The 24,006-nt window shown below is 35.8% G+C and overlaps 1 protein-coding gene across 2 annotated transcripts in view; it reads left to right on the top strand.

Annotated features, from left to right (window-relative positions):
• The window catches only part of WASF3 (WASP family member 3), a 200,922-nt gene that overhangs the window by 109,218 nt on the left and 67,698 nt on the right, over positions 1-24,006 (top strand). For both annotated transcript variants that reach the window (XM_001366878.4, XM_007495251.3), the window contains exon 3: positions 23,729-23,871. In XM_001366878.4, the coding sequence (XP_001366915.2) occupies positions 23,739-23,871 (133 nt within the window). In that variant the 5' untranslated portion in view covers positions 23,729-23,738. The remainder of the gene's footprint in view (positions 1-23,728; positions 23,872-24,006) is intronic.

Below are 24,006 nucleotides of genomic sequence, written 5' to 3' on the forward strand. Positions count from 1 at the left end.
ACCTTTTTCTAGATAATCACATCACAGTATGAAGACTAAAAAAAACTAAACCCACATAGTTGTAGAATGTCTAATGGCTGCCATGTTTAAAGCTACCACCTCATTATCATTTTGATGAAATACTCAAGCTCTATGTTGTCTACAAAATCCATATTAAATTATATAGTGTCTTAAAAATTCTCACAATTGCTTGATACCATGGGCATTCATGTTATTTGATGATAAAGTGATGTATTAAAATGCTGTCTGTGTGAGAGAATTACTCTTCACACTAAAGTATTTTGATAGAGAGGGTTACCTTTAAAGAATGAGTTCTTTAATGGTTTTATAGAGTGCAATGACATCTTCCTATTCTTTTTTAAAGTTCAAAACCAGAAATCTACAGATTTTTAAACCTATTTATTCCTTACATAAATAAAATACAGATTTAATTGTTTGTTCATTCTGTACTTTAAAAAATTGATGTAGAAGTAAGAAAGAGTCACAAAATTTACTTTTATTGTCTCCAGTTTATCCTCCATATATCCTGTATATACCTAGTCATTGGCATGTTGTACCTCTTAGTAGAAGGAGATGCTAGAGAGTAGGAACTGTTTTTTCCTTTCTTTGATTTTCCAGCACTTAGCAAAATAGGTGTTGATAAGTGCTTATGGGATTGTTTACTAAATGAGAGGAATATAAATAATGAGAATGGCCAGATGGAAATGTAGCCTGAGGAAAGGGCTTGAATCTGAATGCCCCCCAGAGGTATCACCTGTGTTGGAGCAATGTAGAATGGAAAGAACTATGGATTTGGAGTCAGAGGGACCTGGATTTACATCCTAACCCTGTCCTTATGATTTGTGTGACCTTGGACAAGTCACTTGACCTCTGTGGCCTTAGTTTTCTCATCTGTAAAATGGGGAAATTTTATCAGGTGGCTTCTAAGGGTCCTTCAGCTCTAAATCTCAGAGCCTATGAAGCTGTGTTGTTGAATTTTATAGAGGCATTTCCTTGTGATAGCATTAGGCAGTGGAGCATCATGGCCTAATCCGTAGAGGTCCAGCCTTGGAGACAGGAAAGACTGGATTCAAGCTCCATTTCTGACCCAGCTTTGTGACCATGGAAAACTTGTAAACTTCTTGGTGTCCCTGGAAGCTGTAATTTGGGAAGTCCCTATATAGATAAGATCATCATAGATTGGAAACACCAAATACAATCCCAAAGGTTTTTTTTTTTTTTTTAATTCTTACCTTCTGTTTTAGAATCAATACTATGTGTTGATTCCAAGGCAGAAGAGCAGAAAGGGCTAGGCAATGGGGGTTAAATGATCTGTCCAAGGTCACTTCCAGTGAGGAAGTATCTGAGGCTGATTTGAACCCATGACTCCCCATCTCTATGCCTGGTTCTCATTCCACTGAGTCACTTAGCTACTGGCCCCCATCCCAAGTTTTAAAATATTTTTTCTTGTGAACTTTGAATTTTCTTTAGCTGGCCATTTTTGTTGTTTTTTTCTTTAAAATGTTAACAATTATTCTGGTAATAAAGAATCTCAGTAAAAGGAAGTTGGGACTGGCACAATGAATAGATTACTGGATTTGAAACCAGGAAGACTTCAGTTCAAATCCTATCTCATACATTTACTAAATTGCTGATCTTGGTTTAGACCTTTAATCTCTGTATTTCTTTTCCTCATCTGTAAAATGGGGGTAATAATAACACCTACCTCCCAGGTTGGTTGGGAGTTCCAAATGAGATGACATATGTGCAGTGACTGGCAAACCTTAAAGGGCCATATAAATGCCAATATCCTGAAAGACATTATGATCTAGTGGCCCTGGATTCTCAGCCAGAAATCCAAGAATCATTTCCCAGCTCTGGTATTATGGGATCCAGTACTAACTAGTCAATTAATTTCTCTGACCTGCAAAATGTGAAAATTAAGTCAATATAGCAATGGGTGCTCTAATATTCATACTGTTTAGAATATAGAATACTTTGGATTAGATTGGCAGCTAAGAATCAGAATCCTAAACCAGCTCCCTCTTTTTACAGTTAAAGAAACTGAAGCTGAGAGATAATAAGTAATTTGCCAGCATCATACAGCTGGTAAACTGGTGGTCAGGATTTGAACCCTGATCCTCTGACTCCAGATTCAGCAGTCTTTCCATTGTACCACATTTCCTGCCAACTAGAATCTAATGTATTGCATTTGAATTTATCCTTTGGATAAATTTTCTAAAGAGGCATACTTTCCTTAACCAAAATCATTAAAACACCATCTTCAACAGTTCTTCCTTCTTTGTAATTTGTGCATGGAAAATGTTAATATTCATTTAATTCAGATGCCATTGTTTTTGTTCAGGCTCTCACAAACCAAATTGATTCCTGATACCCTTAGGAATGGAAAGTCTAATGAATTTGGCTTAGACTCCCTCCCTTGATTAGCATTTAGTTGGGTTTGTTTTGCCTGTGGGGTGTGGTTGGAGTAACTAATGAAACTGTTAAACTCTTCACACAAACAATATTCAGTTGGAAAGTTGTGGAATAGAAAAAAATCTGCCATTAAGCTCCTTTGCCATCACTTTATTCAAGTAGGACCTTCAGACACGAATATTACAGTGTAATAAACATTTTGCACTTGGCTAAATCATTAAGCAAAAATGGAAAATGCTTTTAATTTCACATTGGAAATTTCCCATGATCAAATGACTGAAATATTCGGATTGTTTAAAAACAAAAAGTTTGGAGTTTCAGAGACAGCTTCACAGAGAGGATGGTGCCTGAATTGTGTTCTGCATTAAGAATTTTGAATTATGAGAATTTAACTTCAAAAGTTCAATTCATTAATGCAAATAGGCAAATAACTAGGAATTCCAGAATGTGTAGTAAATTCATTTTATTATTAATTATTATTGTTATACCAATGAACACTATAACTTCTTGGAATATAGGAAAGGACTAATGAATTTAAATGAAATCATCCAATGGTAAAAAGATTACAAGCACAGGGATGAATAGGCTTATTCCATTAGTATCTGAAGGACAATAGAGTTAAAGTTAGAATTAGCAGTGGGCAATATGACTGGGACTTTGTCCTTGGCACCAACATATGTAGTGATGGAAAATATGCTTCTCCACTGCTCTCTTAGCAATTGCTTGCCTACATATTGACTAGCTTTTCCCTGTGACTTGATTTCTCATAAAACGACCTATGTCTAAGAACAAAGGTAAAGGTAGAACATACTGACTGCTTGCTGTCTCTACCCAGGCTTCAAAATTAGCCTAGTTTTCCTCAGCCTTTCCTTTTTAACTTTGTCATCTGGAATCATTCTTTCTTGCTTGGCTCCTCTTCATTTTTCCTTTCACATTCCTTGCATCTCCTGGTGCTCACTGAAATTCATCTTATTTCTCAGAGTAAGCATGGCAAAGAGAAAAATTGATAAATGTATTGTCATGGGACTTAACTTTGGATCCTTGTCCAGCCACTTACTACTTGTGTGAACTTGAACAAAACACTTCATCCTCCAAGGTGGACTTCAGTTCCTTCATTGGGATAATGAGATCATTGGACTAGGTGGCCCTGCATCTATAATCCTGTGACTCTTGTGATCTGTGATCCTATGAATCCATGTGAATTTTAAAACTATTCCATCTTAATCAGACTGTACTTTAGAAGATCTGATTTAGCCATTTCCTGATCAGTAACATTGGGGAGATACTTGGAATAACAGAATCAGGTCTTGGAAACCCTACATTTCTCCACCCTTCTTAGTTTAACAATATTAGGAAGGTCTGCATCAAACTCACGATTTAATTATCTGCGGAAATGGCCTTCAACAGATATGTGCAGAAAAACAGAAAGACCCTTGGGCTGTCCTAAGTCAAGCTAAGCTATGATTGGTATAGATGAGATGCAGAAAAGTGACATAAAACCGACCATATAAGGCACGTCGCTTCCTCTCTCTTCCTCTTTCCCTGGAGAGGCGACTCTAGCTAGCAGTGTGCTAGGCATTTCGACATCTTGGAGTGGTGGTGTTAAGTTTGCCTTGAGCTGATTCAGGTTCAGGCATCTGGGTTTAGCCCTTCTTTTTCTGGAGTTCCAGCTGACTCCTTCCTCCTTCATACTCCAAACCTTTACTTCCTTATCTCCTGATATTCCTTATCTCCTGATACTAGCCAGGTGGGGGGAGAGGGAGAGAAAAACCCTACTTCTTCTCCTTAATCTCCACTATCAAGTAAATCACCATAAAAAATTCCAGTTGACTTGGGTATTTTATTTGGGATTTTCCCCTGGCGACCACTTAAATTTAGATTTTCAGTCTCAACCATAATTTTAACCTTTACATCCACTCTCAGTTGACCCCCATTCCAAGGCCAACTAACATTCTATATACCATTGTCATGTAGGACCATGTAGAGTTGGCATACATGTTGGTCTACTCCCTGCACCCTATTGCCACTTTCAGATTTTTCATTGCTGCCATCATCATTCTCCAATCATCTCTCCATCTTTTACAAATTCTTATTGCTGACATTTCTAGACCTCTGGGACCTCCTGCCTTCTCAGTAAGTATGAGACCTGGTTCATATTCTTCTCCATCCCAAACATTACTCTCCCACACCCCAAATAATTTGGTCTTTGAAGTCCTTATGACACTTAATTTCTGTGACTTGTCTCTTGTTTATTTCAACCATTCATGAAAATGGTCAACCTCAGAGCTACATTTCTCCTCATTCATTATGGGGATGTATGTCCCCTTATGGAAAGACAGATCAGAGGAGAGAGGTCTGACCATAAGACCTGCTTGACTTAAGCAGATATTTTGAGGGTCAAGCAATCAAGTGGGGGCCAAGAACAGATCTACAACTTGCCATTATGGCTTCGCTTATGGGTGAAGGAGGAGAGGAAGTATGTCTTCCCTCAATCCAGATGTTGTTTAAGACAAAGCCCTGATCATGTCGTCCATTGCTAATTCTTTTTCTGTCTAATACCCTTTAGAAACTAATGGAATAGGCTCATTCCCCAATGAATTTGCAAACCTTTTCTACTATTAGAAGATTTTATTAGAATGTCTTTCCCAAAAGTATAATAATCATGGGTATAACAACAGCAATGATTATTTCAAAGTTTTAAAGTACATTATATACATTTTTGTATTTTAACCTCAAAACAGCCTGGTTAAAGTAGGTACTATAGGTATTATTCCTATTTTACAGATGAAGGAATTGATTGACCAAGATGTTAAGTATTTAACATGGTCATATAACTACTAAGAATCAAAGATAGATTCTGAATATGTCTCCCTACTCCAAACTAGTACTCAGTCTTTAGGACTGGAGAATATATTTCATCTTTGGTATCCTCTCTTATAGAAAACCTAATGACAAAAACTGCTGGGAAACTGGAAACATTCTGGCTGAAATTAGGCATAGACCAACATCTCACATCATATACCAAAGCAAGATCAAATGAGCACTTGATTAAGACTTAAAAGGTGGTAACATGAGCAAATTAATGAAATGTGGAAAAAATTACTGTCAGACTTACAGATAGGAGAAGAGTTAATGACTAAATGAGAGATAGAGAGATTCATGGGAGGTAACATAAATTTGATAAATAAAATTAAAAAATTTGTACATGTAAAACAGCCTAATTAGAAGAAAGAGAAAGCTGGGGTGGGGTGGGGTGATCTTTGTAACAATTTTCTCTGATAAAAGTCTTATTTCCCAAACATAAGGGGAGTTGAACCAAATTTATGAGAAAAAGAGCCATTATTCAATTGATAAAATGTGAAGGGGATATGACAGCTTTTCAGAGGAAGAAATCAACATTTCAATATGAAAAAATGCAAATTATAACAACTAGGAGGTACCATCTTATATGTAACAGATTGATGAAGAGGACAAAAAAGAAAAATGACAAATGCTGGAGATGTGGGGAAATGGTAATGATGCACTATTGGTAGAACTGTGAGATAATCCAGTTATTCTGGAGAGCAGTTTGGAACTGTTCCCCTAAAGCTATAAAACTGTGTGTGTCCTTTGGCCTAGTAATACCACTACTTGATCTATACATCAAAAAAATGGAAAAGGAACATATATACAAAAGTATTTCTAGCAGTTTTTTTTTTTTTGGTAGCAAAGAATTGTAAGCTGAGGATCCCACCTATCAATTAGGGAATGGCTAAGCAAATTATGGTATATAAATGTGAGGATATACTGTTGTACTTGTGGCAGTTAAAATTGTTGGAGTAATAAACTGTAGTGATTAAAATGGTGGAAGATATAAATTGTAATAGATATAAAGTGTGGATGAGTAAGTTGTGACCGCAGGAAATGTGTTTTCACTACAGTGTTTTGTTTTTAAATCAATATATAAGGTGGTTACCAGGGAAATAGTCCCAATTATTCAAATATACCCAAGTCAGCTGGGTTTTATAGAGATTTTAATTAATAATACAATGAGGAATTAAGAGAGAGAGAGAAAGAATAAGAAAGGAATAAGTTTGAAGGGCCTTAAGCCAACATGGCCTAGACCTGAGTCTTTAGAGAGAGATCAGTCAGTCCTTAATCATTCACCACAAGACCTGTACAAGCAAGAATATAGACACCAGTTCAGCCAGCCATCCTTCTCTAGAGAGAGATTCTTCTGACTGTCCTCAAGAGTCTCTCCCAAGAGACTCCTTAGAGACTGTTCTTTCAGAGCCTCCTCCTTAGAGCACTCTCCTTCTAACAGCCTCCTAAGAGACTGTTTGTTTCAACAGACTATCCTTTTCTTATATAGGGGGTTTTCTCCTATGTCACCTCCCCAAAGTTCTTCCATCTACCAATCACAGTAGACGTTTTCCAAAGGACAGCCCATTCTGAATTCACACCTGAGTAGACTAATCCTTTTATTAATCCACACTTGAGTAGGCTAGAATCTTTGTGTAATTTTTTTTCTCTTTGCTCCTTGTAAGTTCACAAGTTGCCTGATCTTTATAGGTACTTAGCACCCCTTTGTATTAGTTCTAAAAATTGGCATGGCTTAAGTATGGGTTTAAGTATTTTTCATTGTTCAGCAAGGAGTTTTCTCCCCTAAAGCAGGATTAAGTATGGGTGGAGTAGAGGTCTTCACATTTTTGATCTAAGTGGAGTTCTCACTGTCCAAATGGGGAATGGTCCCAATGGGGAATTGTCCCAATGGAGAATTCCCCAATGGGGAATTTTTTAACATTCACAAGTCTGAGAAATTTCAAGATTCACATACTGTAAGAAATGATAAAGAAAATGGTTTCAGAAAAACCTGAAACACTTACATGAACTGATGCAAAGTAAAGGTGGTATAGTGGAAAGAATGCCAGGCCTGGCATCATGAAGACTCATTTTCCTAAATTCATATCTCTTACTAGCTGTGTGACTGACCCTGGACAAATCACTTAATTTTTTGCCTCAGTTTCTTCATCTGGCATGTGATCTGGAGGGAAAAAAAATGACAAACCAGTTCACTATATTTGCCAAGAAAACCCCAAATGGGGTCATGAAGATTAGCACAGGACTGAAATGATTGAACACAAATAACAAAAATATGAGCAGAACCAAGAGAACAATTTGCACAGCAATAACAATATTGTAAAAAATAATAAGCCATGAAAGACTTAGGCTTAGTAACTGATCAGTACAGTGATTCATGACAATTCCAGAAGACTTGTGATAAAAAATGTAATCCATCTCCAGATACAGAACTGGAGAGCTTAGAGTTCAGATTGAAGCATATTTTTCTTTTCTTTCTTTCCCCTCAGGACATGGCCATATGTTTTACATAACTTCATATATGTAATGAATATTATATTTCTTACCATCTCAATGGGTAAGGGAGGGAGTGAAGGGAAGGAGAGAATTTGGAACTGAAAACAAAATAAATAAAAACCAATACTTAAAATGGAATTAGTAGATTATATACTGAAATTAAATTAGATTAAATTGTGAGAAAACAACCACCACCATATTTGGTGAAGTTGGACCTTATAGTTATAACCTTTCTCAAATTCAATCACTTCTAATATCCAGGGCACTGGCAATGTCCATGACCTAATACTGTAAGCTATATACTCTAAATTGGATGATATCCTTCAGCAGTGTTATAGGAATCAAAAAAGTACATAGCTATTGCTATTGAGGAGAGATTTCTACGACCTCTGTCTATATACTACTACCCAATAAGTCATTCCGTAATGTGTGTAGGTCATAGAGATCTTAATGATAGATAGATTGGGGTAACATTTTTTTTCCTACGGGGAAAAAACCCAAACTTTAAAATTTATTTTATCATTGTATAGAATATTTGTATTTGAGAGACACCAAAATGAGTGAAAAAAGTTCTAGATTTAGGATAGGAGCCTTGGCTTTAAATTAGGAATCTGACACTCAGTGGCTGTTTCATCTCAGTTAACATCTTCATATCTGAAATATTAACTTGGGAGATAATTTTTGGAGATAAATCTGTCTTAAAATAAGAGGGGTTTATTGAAAAAGAAATATTAAGCATGCTTGTAGGACCTATCATCAGAGAAGACTGCAGGCTAATGAGGTTGTGACCAGGGCTTTTAAAATTTAGCACTGGGTAGTGTGAAGATTAAAATGAACTCTCCCCTGATTATGAAGATTAAAATTATAACTCCTGCCTTTTTTTTTTAAGATTCTAATCACCAAAAGTGTAAATACCCTGCTTAAAAGTTGAGTAAGGAGATCTTCCCATTTTTATCTCTAATCACCAAAAGTGTAAACATCCCACTTAATAGTGGTTGATGAATCAGAATTAAACTAATTGCCCCTGGGCATTCTTAAAGCAAAACTTCAACTGTGATTGGTAGACTTAAAATTTGGGGAAGACACAGGAAGTGATGCAAAAGAAGCATCTTTAAAAGGAGCTGTCATTTCCTATGAGCATATAGTTCTTCATTCTTTGGAGTGGAGATTGGACCTGCGACCCTGTTCCTGGTGAGACTGTTTTAAAATCTCTTCCTTTGAAATGACAACTGGTGCATGAACAGCTGACTCTTAACTGCTGGATTTCCTGGAAAAAACAAAAACAAACTAACCTCAGGAGAGATTTACCTTTTGAGAGAGTCTTAGATATCTTACCTTATCCTCTCTCTGATTTTCTTACTTCACTCTTTCTATATATTTGTGAATAAATTATAAATAAACCGCTTTGGAATAAATTAAATTCCTGGCGATCACAGTCTTAAAAATCCAGTCCAACCTTTATATAAATTAACCCCCTTTTCCCACTTATGTTAGCTAGATGTCTGAAAAGATAGAGGTAGTATGGCCTGGGTTCAAATATGGCTTCAGATAGTTCTTATTTTTGTGACCCTGACCCTGGTCAAGTCACTTATCTCCAGTTGTCTAGCCCTTACCACTCTTCTGCCTTGGAACAGATACTTCATATTGATTCTAAGAGAGAAAAGGGGATGTGGCTCATGATCAGCTTAGGAACAGGGGATGTCCAAGCTGGAAAAGAGGAGGATGGACTCTTGAACAGGAAATGAACTAGAGGGCAGAATGTACAAGCAAGAGAATAAGAAGAAACTAATTATGTTCCTGTGGAGGGCAGGATATCCTAACTGGATAGGGAATTAAGGACTTTGTTTACATTTCAGCACCAAATGCTCCTAGGGAGGACATCCTTAGGGTTGCTTCATTAGAATATCTGGTTAGGCTTTGTCTGTTCAACTAATCTCATCTTGGTTTCCAGGAGTTCTGGAATGAAAATTGTGGTAGCCTCTGTGGCTTGACTTAGCAGGGATTTCTGACAAGTTTAATGTATATTATTACAATGTTAAATGCTGTGGTTATTCCACATTATATTTTATCTATACACGTTTAACAGAAGTTTGGGACTATATTACCAACTCTACATAAGGAGGGATCTAGAAAAGTCTTCTTAAACATTTCCAGGAATGTATCATGTCTGTTATCATTGAAATTCCAGTCTTTTTGACTAGAAGAGAATAACACTGAATGACTAAAAGCAATCTGTGCAAGCAGCTGCTGTATGATGAGCTGAAATGGAATAACTGCAATACCAAATGGGCAGAGTTCTAAAAAGACACTGGCACAAATGTTTACAACTGAACAACTAATGAGATGGAATGTTTGTTAAGCACCTGCTATGTGCTAAATGCTGGGAATACAAAAATGAAAAAAAAAAGCAGCCCCTTCTTTCAACAGAGGAGAGACAAATGCAGAAATAACTATCATACAGTTCAGAAAGAGATGTGTGTAATAGAGGCCAAACCAAGTAATCTGAAAGATTCAAGGAGCAAGAGAGAATCATTGCTAGCTATAGTGTTCAGGGAAGGCTTCTTGGAGGAGTCAGCAATATCTGAGCTAGTTCTGGAAGCAAGAGAAGGATGCTGGGGAGTGGGAATAGAAGAATGGGGAAATCTGTTCCAGGTTGAAGGCTAGATTATGTAAAGGCATGAAGGTAGGTTGGAATATGGCATGAGTTTGGGGAACAATGATTAGAATAACTTTGGCCAGAGTGTAGAGTATACAAAAAGGGATCACTGTGAAATATGCTGTTTCAAAGGTAAATTGAAGCCACTATGGACAAGTTATTGAAGACCAAGCTGAAAGAGTCTATATTTTCTTTATAAAGAAATCTTAAAGGATGTAGAACATGTTTAGTACTTCACAAAAATTAAAGCACTATATAAATTATTGTTATTATTAGAAATTTCAATAGTTAAAGGTAGGAGGCATTGTCTTTGGCAAAGAGACACTATAGACAGGTAAACCTGTTATCAAACTATTATAAATTCCAGGAAAGAGATAACGAGGAAACTGATGATAATGAGAGATATTTTGGAGAATGAATGGGACTTGATAATTGATGAGATATTGGCAAGGGGGAACAATGAAGAATAATGACAAAAATCACTGTCATTTTGAACTTGAAGAACCTGTAGAATAGTGATATTCAGCAGAAAAGAAGTTAGGAAGAGGGGAAGATAATGGAGGCACAATAATGATGGATTCTGTTTTGAAAATTGGGTTTGAGGTGTCCTGTGTGATATCCCAGTAGACATATCAGGTAGGCAGTTGGAAATGTGGAACAAGAGGTCAGAGCTGCAGAAACAGATCTGTGAGTCATCTGCTTAGCTGATAATTGAAAGTGTGGGTGTAGATGAGATTGCCAAAGAGAAAATATAGAGGAAAGAAGAAGGTCAGGGAAAGAGGTTTGGCTAATGACCACACTTAAGGAAGCCAGACAAGGAAACTGACAAAGAATGGTCAGAGAGGTGGGAGGAACAGGAAAGAACAGTGTCACAAAAGCTAAGGGGAGAGAGAATACTCAGGAAATGCAGAGAGGTTAATACCAAATGTTTTAAAAAGATCCAGGAAAATAGGGACTAAGAAAAAAGCCATTAAATTTGTCAATTAGGAGGTCACTGGTAACTATGGAGAAAACAATTTGAGTAAAATGGTAGGAACAGAAACCAGATTTGAGAGTGAATAGGTAATAATGGAATAGAGGCATATTTTGTAGACTGTTCTTTCTTGTGGATTAGCAGTAAAGGGGAAGAGAAAGAAGATTTGAACAGCAGCAGGTTCAAGGAAAAAATCTTTAACATAGGGGAAATAGGAATATGTTTTTAGACAGGAAAAAAAAGAAATCTGTAGAGAGGGAGAAGTTAAATGATAAAAGGTGCTTTATTTGAAGTCAGAATTCAGCCTTAGGTAATTATTAGCTTAGAGACCCTGGGCAAGTCACTTAACCTCTTGTCTACCTCATTATCTATAAAATGGGAATAATAATAGCACCTTCTTCCCAGGGTTGTTGTGAGGATAGAACAAAATAATTTATATAAAGAATTTGGCAAACCTTAATGCATTATATAAATGCTATTGTTATTATTTTATAAAGTTTCTGAAGTGATGGACTTCAGGGCATAGGTTGACTGGTAGTGTCAGCAAAGAATTACACTGCCTCATCTGACACCAAAGAAAAGGACAAAATGTGGTTAATGACACACTTGAAAATATGGAGTAGAAGAATTGTGAATTCCCCTCTGGCTAAGCTGTTTCTTCAGCCAAATAGGAAGCATGGTCATTTGTTGAGGGATTGATGAGATGAAGCTTGAAAGGAGGTTTTGAATAGCTTTTAAGAAAAGTTTGAATTAGTAGATTAATAAAGAGATTGCTCCACAGCCTTGGAAATTGAGTTGATGCATACACTTGTAGTAGACAATTTCTAGACTTCCTCTTGTAAGACTTTACAGACAGGGAATGAGAATGACAACAACAAGTATCTTGTAGGAGTTTTCCAGAACTGTGAATGCAAGATGGAAATGTAGTCCCTGCCTTCAAAGAGTTTACATTTTACTGGGAGAAGTATCTAAAACTTGACATGTCCAAATTGGGACTTGTAACATTTAAAATAGTTGAAGCCCTTAAACTGTAAGAGTTAAAATTGTTGTCTGCCATAAACTGTGGCAGTTAAAATGGTTAGGGTCTATAAACTGTAGTGAGTAAAAGAGTGGAAGTTGTAAATTATAGTAGATATAAGAGTGGTTGAGTAAATTTAATTGCAGAAAATATGTTTCACTATAGTGTCTTGGTTTTAAATTAAATATAAGGTGGTCACCAGGGAATATATTCCCAATTATGAATATGCCCAAGTCAACTGGGTTTTAAAGAGAATTTAATTAAAAATACAATGAGGAATTAAAGAAAAGAGAGAAAGAGTAAGAAAGGAATAAGTATGAAGGGCCTTAAGCCAACATGGCCTAGACCTGAGTCTTAAGAGAGAGAGATCAGTTAGTCAGTCTTTTATCACTCACCACAAGGTCTGTCTAAGCAAGGATTCTAGTGATACCAGGCCAGCTCCATCTCAGCTGACTTCACCAGAGAGAGTTCCAGCCAGAGTCCTCCTCAAAGAGAGATCCAGCCAGAGACTGTTTCAAAGGGCCTCTCTCCAGAGCCTCCAGAGGGACAGAGTCCCCTCAGAGGATCTCCAGCAAGACCTCCTTAGAGATTGTCCTCCAAGAGCTTCCCTTCTCCAGAGCCTCTCTCAAGAGATTCTTCTCAAGCGATCCTCATCAGAGATTTCTCCAAAAGGATTTTTATCTCAAGAGATTCTGCTTTTTCTTATATAGGGGTTTTTCTCCTATGTCACTTTCCCTAAGTCCTTACATCTACCAATCACTGTAGACGTTTTCCAAAGGACAACCCATTCTAAAAACACTGCTGGGTCGACTTAATCCCTTTAGTAAGTTTGAATCAGCAAAAACACTGCTGGGTCGACTAATCCCCCCAGTAAGTCTGAACCAGAGAAAACACAGCTGAGTCGACTAATCCCCTCAAGAGAAAACCTCTAAGTAAGTTTTCACCTCATTGCTCCTGGCAAGTTTACAAGTTGCGTGACCTTTATAGGTACCTAGCATCCCATTGTATCAATTTTAAAAACAGGCATGGCTCAAAGAACTCCCTGCCTCATCATAAGCATGGGTCCAAGTATTTTCATTGTTTAGCAAGGAGTTTTCTCCCCTAAAGCAGTCTTAAGTACGGGTGGAGTAGAGGTCCTCCCATTTCTGATCCTGGCGAGTTCTTACAGTCAAAATGGGGAATGTTCCTAGTAGGGAATTGTTCCAATTGAGAATTCCCCGATGGGGAAATTTTTAACATTCATAAGTCTGAGAAATTTCAAGATTTACAGACTTCTTCCTAAACCCTTTAGTCTTCTGAAACAAATCTCTTATTTAGTCAATCAGTTATTGATGGGTCATTATCATCCTAGGAATCTAGGTTTGCAACTTTGGTGTCACCCTTAATTCTTTCCATTCACCCTACATTTCCAATCTGTTGCCAAATCTTGTATCTATCTTTACAATATCTCTCATGTACATTCCTTTCTTTTTTTAATTAATAACATTTTTATTAGTCTCTGCCACTTCCCTCATCACCAGAAAACATTAAACACACACACACATACACACAAAATCCTTTCATACATAGTTGCATGGTTCAACAAAAATCCCCACATTAGCCTCATCTGAAATGTATGTCTCTTTTTGTATTCTTAGTTTATTATTTTTATCTGCCAAGTGAGTGCCATATTTCATCTTCATTCTTTTGGACCCACTGAATTGAACAAATTACTAAAAACCTCTAAAGGTTTTTCCTTTGTGTATAAATTGTTCTAGTTCTCCTCACTTCATTCTGCATCAGTTCATAAAGGTCTTCTCAGTTTCCTTTTATCATGTATTATGATAACACATGTATGCCAACTTTGTTTAACCCTTCCTCAATAGGAGATTCCTTTATTTTCCAATTTTTGGTCACCACAGAAAAAGCTGCTATAAATAAATTTTGTTAGTATAGTTCCTTATCCTATTTCTTTTATTTCTTTGGAGTACAGGCTAATTTTTGAAAAATTTTACTTAATTAATTTAGAATATTTTTCCATGGTTACAAGATTCCTGTTCTTTCCCTTTTCTCCCCCCCCCCCCATAGCTGACACACAATTCCACTGGGTTTTACATGTGTTATTGATCAAGAACAATTTCCATATTATTAATATTTGCATTAGGGTGATCATTTAGTCTACATCCCCAATCATATCCCCATCCTCCCATGTGATCTAGCAGTTGTTTTTCTTCTGTGTTTCTACTCCCATAGTTCTTCCTTTGGATGAGGATAACCTTCTTTCTTGTCAGCCCCTCAGAATTGTTCTGGATCATTGCATTACTGCTAGTAGAGAAGTCCATTACATTAGATTGTGACATAATATATCAGTCTCTCTGTACAATGTTCTCCTGGTTCTGATTCTTTCATTCTGCATCAATTCCTGGAGGTCATTCCAGTTTGCATGGAATTCCTCCAGTTTATTATTCTTTTGAGCACAATAGTGGAGTACAGGCTTATTAATAGTCTAGACAGGTTAAAAGATAGGTATAATGTTCTAACGTTTTAGGTATAATTCCAAATTGCTTTCCTAAATTTCCCCAGATCTAAAATAATTATAACAGCCCATATCCACTAAATATTCACAGGTCCTTCAACAGTGTTGTGGTGTATCTATTTTCCCACAATCCTAACATTTGTCTTCTTGCCCAGGCTTATAGTCCAAGGTGGATCTTCAAAATGGCTTTAAAATATTCACTAATTACTAGTCATTTTGAGCATTTTTCTCATAAGATTATTGATAGTATGGATTTCTTTCTTTGAAAGCTGCTGGTTCATAGCCTTTGACCTATTGGGAATTGTTGGTTCCTAACTTCTTTTAAGACTTAGCTAAAATCCCATCTTGTACCGGAATTATTTCCTATCTTCCCTTTCCCCATCAGCGACTAGTGCCTTCCCCTTTGAGATGAGCTTCCATTAACTTTGTATGTATCTTGTAAATGCCTAATTATTTTCATGTTTCTCTCGCCATTAGAATATAATTTCCTTGAGAATAGTTATTGGTTATTGGTTTTCATTTTATCTCCATTACTTCAGAATCAGCTAGATGGATGGGAAAGTGAATAAACAATGAGTCTGGCATCAGGAAGACAAGTTCAAATCCATTTCAGACATTTATTAGTTGTGGAACCCTGCGCAAGTCACTTCTCTATGTCTTAGTTTCCTCATCTGTGAAATGGAGATAATAATAATGATAATACCTACCTCCTAGGGTTATTGGATGATCAAATGATCATAATATTTGTAAAGTTCTTTGCAAACCTTAAAGCACTCTATAAATCCTAGTTATCATAATTACTATTATTTTAGCACCTCACATACTGCTTGGCACATATTAAGTACATAATAAATATTTGTTGATGACTCAAAGAGCACTCTGAAAATACTTGTTGAATAGAATTGTGTTTTTTTTTAGAACTTCAAGAAGTATATAGAAGATTTTTTAAAAGAAGATAATCTGCCTCTATCTTAGTTTTTCTTCAGTAGAGAAAAGTAATTAACATGATCACTTTTGAAACTGTAGGCTAGTTAGCTTACTTGGATATTATAGTAAAACAAATCATGGGACTGTGATTAAACAGTGTTAAAGTGAAAAGTACTACCTTTTTGAAGAACAAATGGAGCAAATTAGTACCTTTATCAGAATAGACAGACCATGTAAATAAATCGCTCACAGTAGCCATAATCTATCTGGATTTCATTACATTTTTGATTTTTTTTCTTCATATGACATTCTCACCAATAATTTAGGGAAAGATAGTTTATACATATTGTGCAATTATCTGGAAGGCTATACTGTAATGGGGTTTTGAGGATAAAGTGCTATCCTCTGGGAAAACTTATCAAATGGCTTATCATCAAGATCATTTTTGGGTCTCTTTATATCTAGGGAAAATACAAAGTAGACAGAAACTGCATACTAAATGAATTCAAGATACTGAAATATTGGCTAGAGGTATCTTTAGGATATTAAGTTTCTAGTCCTGAAGTCACAAGTAACAATTTTCAGGACCTTCAGCTACTTCTTTCCCTCCTTTTTACCTAAATTTCCTCAGATCTAAAACAGCTATATCATCAGCCCATATCCCTTAAATATTGTGACTGTAAAGGTGTATAAAGGTGGTTTGAAACAGCCCCATGGATTCACAAAATCGTATTTATTGTCAAAAGTATGGTTAATTCCAAATTATTTGTACAAGTGGAAGGGAACAGTAAGGTAGATATTTTGCAACATTGCTCTTTGAGGAAACATATTGGTGAAAGGGCAAGCATGGAGCATATATTGGTGTACCAAAATTTTATTCTGCAAAGAATTAAACAATTCCAAGATTATCAGCCCCAAATCTTTAATTAGTACTACATTCTTGTCTTTTAAATAATTTTTTTGGTATCCTGTTCTTAAAATATAGTTTCCATAGGATTAAATGTTTATAAGACCTAAAGTCATAATAACTAGTATCTGTATATGTACAAATATTCAGTTCCATTTTGTCTTGTGTTTCTAAAACAAACTTTACCTCATGTTGCCTTGCTCTCTTCCTAATGCACTTAAAACCCAACCATAGGCATGTGAGAATAATTAAAGAAGCGGAATACTTCTGACCACTCTTCTAACCTCAGATGAATCTTTAAAATGGTAAAAGGAAATGCCTCATCCAATACCAAGAAATGGTGAAGACATTTCTTAATTAATGTATATGAAAAGAAGGGAGCAAAAGCAGACAAAAAACTAAGGAAGCAGTAAAATATATAATTTATAAAGATCACTGGAAAGACTTACAGAATTGCAACCTCATATTTTTTTTTCTTGATGAGATGATGTAGGGTAGAATGGTGTGCTAACAAAACAGTAAGAATTCCATATTTGAAAATGGAGAAAACAAGCCACTGTTAAAATATGTGACAAACTGGGAAATACAGGTGAGAAAAATATTGAAAACCCACAAGGATCAACTCTATGACAACCAGAAAAAGTGTTAAGTGGGATTTTAAAAACCTGAGGACAGCAAATGAGAATAATTGTAGAAAAGGGCATAAAGTAAATGCTAAAGGTTTATGAGCAGAGTAGAAAAGCAGAGCAAAAAATTTCTATGGTTAAAGAAGAGAGTCTCATTGGATAGAGCTCTGAGCCAGGAATCAAGAACACCTGTGTTCAAATCTAACCTCAGACACTAGCTTTGTGATACTGAGCATATCAACCTCCGTTCCCTCATCTGTAAAGTGGGGATAACATTATCTCCTTTGCAGGGTTGTTGTAAGGATCAAATGAGAATAATTATAAAGTGCTTACCATAGTGCCTGATGCCTAGTAGGCTCTATAGAAATACTAGCAATTATTACAAAGAACAAATGGCTGAATTCATCAGCAATCAATATCTCATAGAAGTCTCTCAAGATGGGTTTCCTATGAAATGTCTTTTAGAGTTCTTCAAATGAGCCAATGTACTTTGCAAATTTGTAAACATGTTATGATATAAATGCTAAATGTTATCATTTGAGACAGAGACCAGACTCATGATACCACTGGAATAAGGAAACTCCTAGATGAGAAAACTTCTACTAACTAACTAACTAACTAACTAACTAATCAATCTACTAACTAACAGGGAAGCAGAATCTTCTCTGAATTTTATAGTTTGAGAGAGTTGCCCAGAACTCTGGGAGGGTGACCAATGTGCTTAGTATGTTCTAGAGACAAGACTGAATTCAGATCTTCATACTTCACAAGCCAGCTTTCCATCTACTACACCACTTTGCCATCATCATCATCATCATCATCATCAACAGGGCTCTTGATATTATGGCACTGAAATAAAAGTTTTTAGAGAGAAAGGAAAGCTGGATATGGATTATTTAGTACAGTCTTTTCCTCTATGATCATAACTACAGTTTTCTGCATTTAGTGTCCCAAAACATTTGTCTGTAAACTTACTAGAATCCACCCTCCTCATCCCACTCCACAGCCTACCTGTCCATTTACCTGCTCATATTTGTGTCTATAACTATATTAAGTATCAAGTCATTTTTTGATCATTTGTTCCTCGGTAATATGTAGCTGCCCATTCTCATCCACTATGAACTTCTCCATTACACTTTTAATAAATTTGCAATTCTTCATAGACTATGATATTGTATTTTTTCACAGCCATACAACATTACTGGAAGAAATCTGAGGCTAAGAAGATGAGCTTTTAGAGTGTGTGTGTGTGCGTGTGTGTGTGTACGTGTATACATGTTTGCATGTGTTTGTCTATAGACTTCAGCCAGAAAAGTAATAGATATCTAATCGGAGAAAGGAATGACTTAAAAATGAGATGGTTTGTCATGCAGTAAGAGCAAGAGATAACTAATGAATGGCCCAAATGCCCCCTTAGTAGAGAAAGCTACCCAGCCTATGGCAGGTTGCCTATGGACATAGCTAAGAGACAAAGGAAATTAAGACATGGTTGGGTTGTAATCTGCATTAATGAGGCTAGTGTGTATATCAATGAGCTCCTAGATTTCATCCAGGTTACTGGGATAGGGACATAATGGTTATCTTAGAGTCTCACTAAAATGCCTTCACCTGGCACAGAAGTGACTCTGGATGTAATCAAAGCTATGTGAGTACAGCAAAAGTTCACCAGTCTCTACCAATTAGGAAAGGCTCTGAATAGAGGCTACTGATAGTGCAGGTTATGCTAGAAAGTAAAGGTTAGTATTAAAGGCTCCTTTCCAGGAGGTTAGTTACAAGGTGTTTTTTTTAAAACTTTTTTTTTTTAAGAGCACAACTCATGAAGATAATTTATAAAAGACTTAATAAAGTAGTTGTTTGTAAGCTGCATTGAAAGGGAGAGGGGTGTATTCATAATGAGAAAGTCCTTGAAGAACTAAAATTAAATGTTTCAAGAATATGTAAATATATATCCACTCTCTTGCCACCTTGGCTATCTCTCTTCCCCTCCTTTACCCCAGGACCTAATTCCCAGAATCTTGCCATCTTCTCTATACCTTGAAAGGTTCCTAACAATGTCCAAGCACAGGGAAGATAAAAATAAGTGTTCGGTCAGGGCATATTTTTATGCCTGCCTTTCTTAGTTTTGTGAAAGAGCTATCCTAGTTCCTTCTTAAAGGTCCCTAGTTAACCTGTTAATTGCTTTCTCAGCTTCCCAATTAAGTGTCAAATGCTTTGAGAGCTGTTACTTATTGTTTCCCAGTAGATTGATTTTTTTTCTGATATTGTATAGAATTTTGAATAAACTCAGGGAAAAAACTAAAGCAGAGATATGTTGGATCAGCTTTTCCTTTTGAAAAATGCTTTTCTTTGAGAAAGTGGCATAATTATTAACAAAAAACATACCCACAAGGGTTCACAGTCTAAAATTCTGTGCCTACTAGAGTAATTTATTGAGAAAAAGAGAAGACAGCTTTTCATACTTGATCTTATGAATCATAAAAAAACAAAACCTCTACAAATTCTAAAAGGAAAAACAATGCTCTTATAAAATAGATACTTAATTGACTTTAACCATGTTATTATTTAGTTTATTACAATGAGCATTAATTAAGTTATTAAAAAATTAAGGAACATTTATTAAAAAACATAGGGTTATAGATTTTTTAAAAAGTTCTTCCCTTCAGTAAACTTGAATTCTGAGGGCGGGGGGAAGGAAGAGGGGAGGGAAAGAACATGAATCATGTAACCGTAGGAAAATATTCTAAATTAATTACATTAAAAAAAAACAAGCAAAAAATAAACTTGAATTCTACTGAGAGCAGAGGAACAATTTTTATTCCTACAGATAACTAAATACAGAACATATTAGAAGAACCTTACTTGGGAGATGACACCAGACCTAAGTTTTGGGAAAAAACCAAACCAAAACAAAACAAAACTTTAAGAAGCTGAGTAGAGAAGAGAATATATTTCAGGCATGGAAGACAGATTATACAAAGAAATGCCAACTTTAGAATAGCAAATAGGTCAGTTTGTCAGTAATATAGAGTATATGAAGAGAAATTGTGTGAAATAATTCTGTAATGGTAAAGTAGAGACAAATTGAGAAAACTTTTAAATGAAAAGCTGGGAAGTGTGAAATTTATCTTTGATACAACAATGAACCATTATAGATTATTGGACATTTGAATACCATGTTCAGCCATGGTTTAAAAAATTATTTTGACAGCTAAGTGAAAGATCTTTTGGAAAATAGAGAGATTAGAAACCAGGAGAGCAATTAGGGAGCTCATGTAATGGTTCCAGGAAAAGATGATGGGTACTAAGAGAGTTGGCTTTATGTGTAGAGAGAAAGGGATTGTGTGGAGATGGAAATGACAGAATTGAATAAGGGCAATGGCTTGGACAAGGAGAATGGGGGATTATGAAGAGTGAGGGCTGACTCCAAGGTTATAAATTTGGTTGAGTGTAAAGATGGTGGTGCAATAGGATAACAATATCATAGATTCAGAGCTAGAGGGAACCTCAGAGGTCATCTAGTATGCATACTACCATATATGACCTTCAAAGAAGAAAAGGAATAAATGATGTCATTAGGAAAATATATGTTAGTGGGAGATGGCAAGGATAAAGAGTGATAAGACAGAGAATCAGAGAAAGAAGGGAAGTTTTACTGGTATGTTGAGTGACCTCTAGGAAGTGAACTAATGGACAATAACCAAGATATGGGCAAGCACAAATAAGTTTGCAATCTGCATCATTGAAAGAAATATTCAAATTGATGAGATCACAGGAACATTTGAGGAATATCAGATTTTTTACAGAATTTCTCTGCCTCCTCACCCTCTACAACAGATATAGGTATGGCCTGTAATTATCTTCATGATGATGTTTTTGAAAATGCCTGTCCTGAGTGCTATAATATCACACAAATGTATGTCCCATCAAATGGTGGTTTTTATTACATTTGGATGAAAGCTAAAATACTCTCTGCCATCTCCTTTATTTATTTACTCCCCATGATAAAGCTGTATGTGAATCCTTGCATTTAGTAATAATTACCTTTTGTGTTCTGTTTTCATTTACAGTGAAACTGTGAAGATTAATAGCATTTAGCTCCTCTGGTAAGATGTAAGCATTGGTCAAGGAATTAATATTCAGAGAACCAATAGTTAATGTTTATAGACTGACTGAATTTTGTGTTTCTTGGACATCTCTGATTTTTTTTATGCTACTCTGTCATTGGAACTGCAAAAGAAAATGGGAATAACTCTAGGCTCAGGGTCATTTGGTATTTTTTTACATGAATTGCCATAGCTAGAGAATCCAGTAACCACTGTGTTCCTTACTGATGAGAAACTTCAAACTTAGCAGGGCTAATATTCAAGAAGCTAACCTAAGGAAGGGTACAATCTTGTTACTAGGTCCATTTCCTTACTGAAGGGATGGCTTCATTTGTTGTATCTGAAAAAATGAGATAATGTTTGTAAACCAATTAGCACGTGCCTGGCACATGAGAAATATTTAATAAAAACTTCTTCCCTTCCCATTATTTTCATGCCCAGTACAGAGCATAGGGCCTGCCAGAGAGTGTAGGTTCTTATTAGATGTTTATTGATTTATTAATTGATTAAATTCAATATAATTTAGAAAGGTAAGGCTGCTGAAAAAAATACTACATATAAGTGTTTACACATGTGTATGTAAGTTTTAGATTATCCTGTAGCACTTTTAACTCATGAAGCTCTGTAATAGATTATCTACCTGACTGTTTGCCCTTCCACTTGTACAAATAATTTTGAATTAGCCACATTTTTAACAATAAATGTAATATTTTTTCAAACCAGCTTTTTGTTCCTGTTCTTTCATCCTCATAGCCAAAATATTTGTTGGATATGGGCTAATGCTGTAACTATTTTGGATCTTGGAAGTAGCTGAAGGTCACAAAAACTGTTAACTGTGGCTCTAGGACTAGAAATTCAGCATCTGCAAGACATCTCTGTGTGGGCAGCACATTTCTTAGGCTAGGGACAGTTAGATTTCAGATGGATGGAAAGATTTCAGGGAGTTTATAAACTTGGATGAGAAAAAAATTACATCTTTATTTTCACTAATCTTGGATTTTCTTTGTAAAACCATGTATTTTATTTTTTTCCTTGATTTTAAAATATTGCTCTAAGACGGCATCCATAGATTTCACCAGATTGTCCAAGAGGTCCTTAACCCAAGAAAAGTTAAGAATACTTCATCAGAGTAGGTGCCCAAAGACTACTTATTGTTTTTTTAAGGTAAACATTTATCACTTAATCATAAATAACATTTTTATTTATCAAAATAAGATTCAACTAAATTTAATGTAAAAAAAATGAACAAAATTCAGCCTTAACAAATGAGACACAAAACTGCAAATAGTTTTTGAGATAGTCAAGTAGGTGGTGCAATGGGTAGAGAGCATGGCCCTGGAGTCAGGTAGACCTGAGTGCATATATGACCTCAGATTCTTCCTAATTGTATGACCTTTGGTAAGCCATTTATCTTTTATCTACCCCATTTTCCTTAACTTTAAAATGTGAATAATAATGAAAGCAATGGAAGCATAAAGTTGTTGTGAGGATCAAATGAGGTAATATTTGTTTCCTGCTTAGCATAGTGCATAGTAATCACTTAATAAATGCTTGTTCTCTTCTACCCTTCTAGTCCCTTTTAGGATGTGGCTAGGTAAACTTATACTGTTGAAGTTCATTCACTGAAGATAAATTATTTACCTCATTCTTTTACATCTTAAAATTACTTGACCACTTCTGTTTGTGCACTTTGATCTTTGCCTTCTTCCTAGGAATGCCAATGACAATATAGTCATCACCAATATGATCTTGGACAAAGAGCATTGGATTTTAAATGAGAAATCTTAATTTTGTATTCTGACTCACCCACTATAGATCTTTCTTTCTCTGTCTGTTGTTCTCTTTTTGTCTCTTTCTTTTTTTTCTTTGTCTTTCTATCTCTCTGTCTTTCCATCTCTCCTTTTTTTGTTTGCCCCTCTTTTTTCCTTTCCTTTTTTTCTCCCCTTTCTCATCTTTCTCCACATATATCAATCAACTTATTTCCTCACAAAATTTTTGTGAGTATCAGCTTTTGCTAATTTATGGCACTTGTTGAATGTAATTCACTATGTAAGCATTTTTTTTTTTTAATCTAAATGCCATCAGATTGTTGATGTAGACCTGGGCTAGCACTATGGGCTAGATACAGTAACATTTATCTCTAGGAAGTTAATCATCTTCCTGTATATCAGAATTTCTAGATTGTTAAGATGTGAATGTATGTGTTTTTCATAAATGTCTTTTAAAATTACAGATCGTAAGCCATGCCTTTAGTCAAGCGGAACATTGAACCAAGGCATCTCTGCCGAGGAGCACTACCAGAAGGGATTTCCAGTGAACTGGAATGTGTGACCAATAGCACTCTGGCAGCTATTATACGACAGTTAAGCAGTCTAAGTAAGTTTCCCTTCTGAAAATGGGTTTTCTGATGGCCAATAACAATCTATTCATTTTAATATTAATAAGCTATTTTGAAACTGGGATGACATATTTTGAAGAGGAGTGTCCTCTGCTATTAGTGAGACTGCTAGA

The sequence above is a fragment of the Monodelphis domestica genome, chromosome 4, assembly GCF_027887165.1.
Source record: "Monodelphis domestica isolate mMonDom1 chromosome 4, mMonDom1.pri, whole genome shotgun sequence".
Lineage (NCBI taxonomy): Eukaryota > Metazoa > Chordata > Mammalia > Didelphimorphia > Didelphidae > Monodelphis > Monodelphis domestica.